Source organism: Hippocampus comes, unplaced genomic scaffold, assembly GCF_001891065.2.
Source record: "Hippocampus comes isolate QL1 unplaced genomic scaffold, H_comes_QL1_v1.1 C16761636, whole genome shotgun sequence".
NCBI lineage: Eukaryota > Metazoa > Chordata > Actinopteri > Syngnathiformes > Syngnathidae > Hippocampus > Hippocampus comes.
The window spans coordinates 1-813 of NW_017838379.1; the positions used below are offsets into that span (position 1 = coordinate 1).

Consider the following 813-nt stretch of genomic DNA (forward strand, 5'->3'; position numbering starts at 1 on the left):
ATGGCATGGTTGGTGGAGTTGAGGTGGTCCGCCAGCGGGAAGGGGCACTCCCCATGGCAGTAGTAGGCCTGGTAGCCAGGGGGCGCCACTATCCAGTCATTCCAGCCCACGTCGCTGAAGTCGACGTAGAGCGCGTGGCGCCGGCAGTTGCGGTTGCGCTTGCGTCCCCGCTGCTTGGGGCTACGCTTGGTCCGCTTGGTCAACGGGTGACCTTTGCCGTCGTGGCCGAACGTCACCAAGAGGGGGCGCAGCTGCTCCCAGTCCTCGCCGGGCTCCTGGCGGAGCGAGCGGCTGACGCGGACGTGCTGGCCCCGGTGGCGCCGCGTCTGGTTCAGGTGCAGGACCTCCACGGCCAGCCCGTGGTTGGGGCGGCGCTCGCGAGTCCAGCGCAGCACGGCGGGGCTGACGTCGAAGCTCTCCCAGCGCGACGCGTTGTGCCGGACCAGCCGCGTGTCCAGGAGCTGCGTGATGAGCTGGCCTGGCCGCGGAGCCTTCAGCACCTCGTACACATTGATCCGGTGGAGGCTCGCCTTGTCGTTGTCATCGCCGTCCGCCTCGGCTATCTGTTGTCGATAGAGGCGCAGTTCGGCCGAAGAGAGCAGCTCGTCCGCTGGGATGCTGCTGAGGTTGAACAGGAAACGTAAGGGCGTGGCCTCACCGTCATCCAACTCGTGCACTCGCTCCATGTGCTCTGAAAGGGAAGGAGATGAAGTTTGTTACGAACTTAGGAGTCGACGGGGTGAGGATCAGAAATTGCCCACAAATAGCGAAAATCCATGTCGAGTTGCATTTCGGAGAAAACGGGCGGAAAAA

At 63.8% G+C, this 813-nt stretch overlaps 1 protein-coding gene across 1 annotated transcript; it reads right to left on the reverse strand.

Moving 5' to 3' along the window:
- Positions 1–5: 5 nt before the first annotated feature.
- On the reverse strand, positions 6–781 carry LOC109509080 (bone morphogenetic protein 4-like; the record flags this gene model as incomplete). Its single annotated transcript, XM_019859000.1, has 1 exon — positions 6–781. A coding segment is annotated over exon 1 (681 nt), but the record flags the coding sequence as incomplete, so codon positions are not given.
- Positions 782–813: the final 32 nt, after the last annotated feature.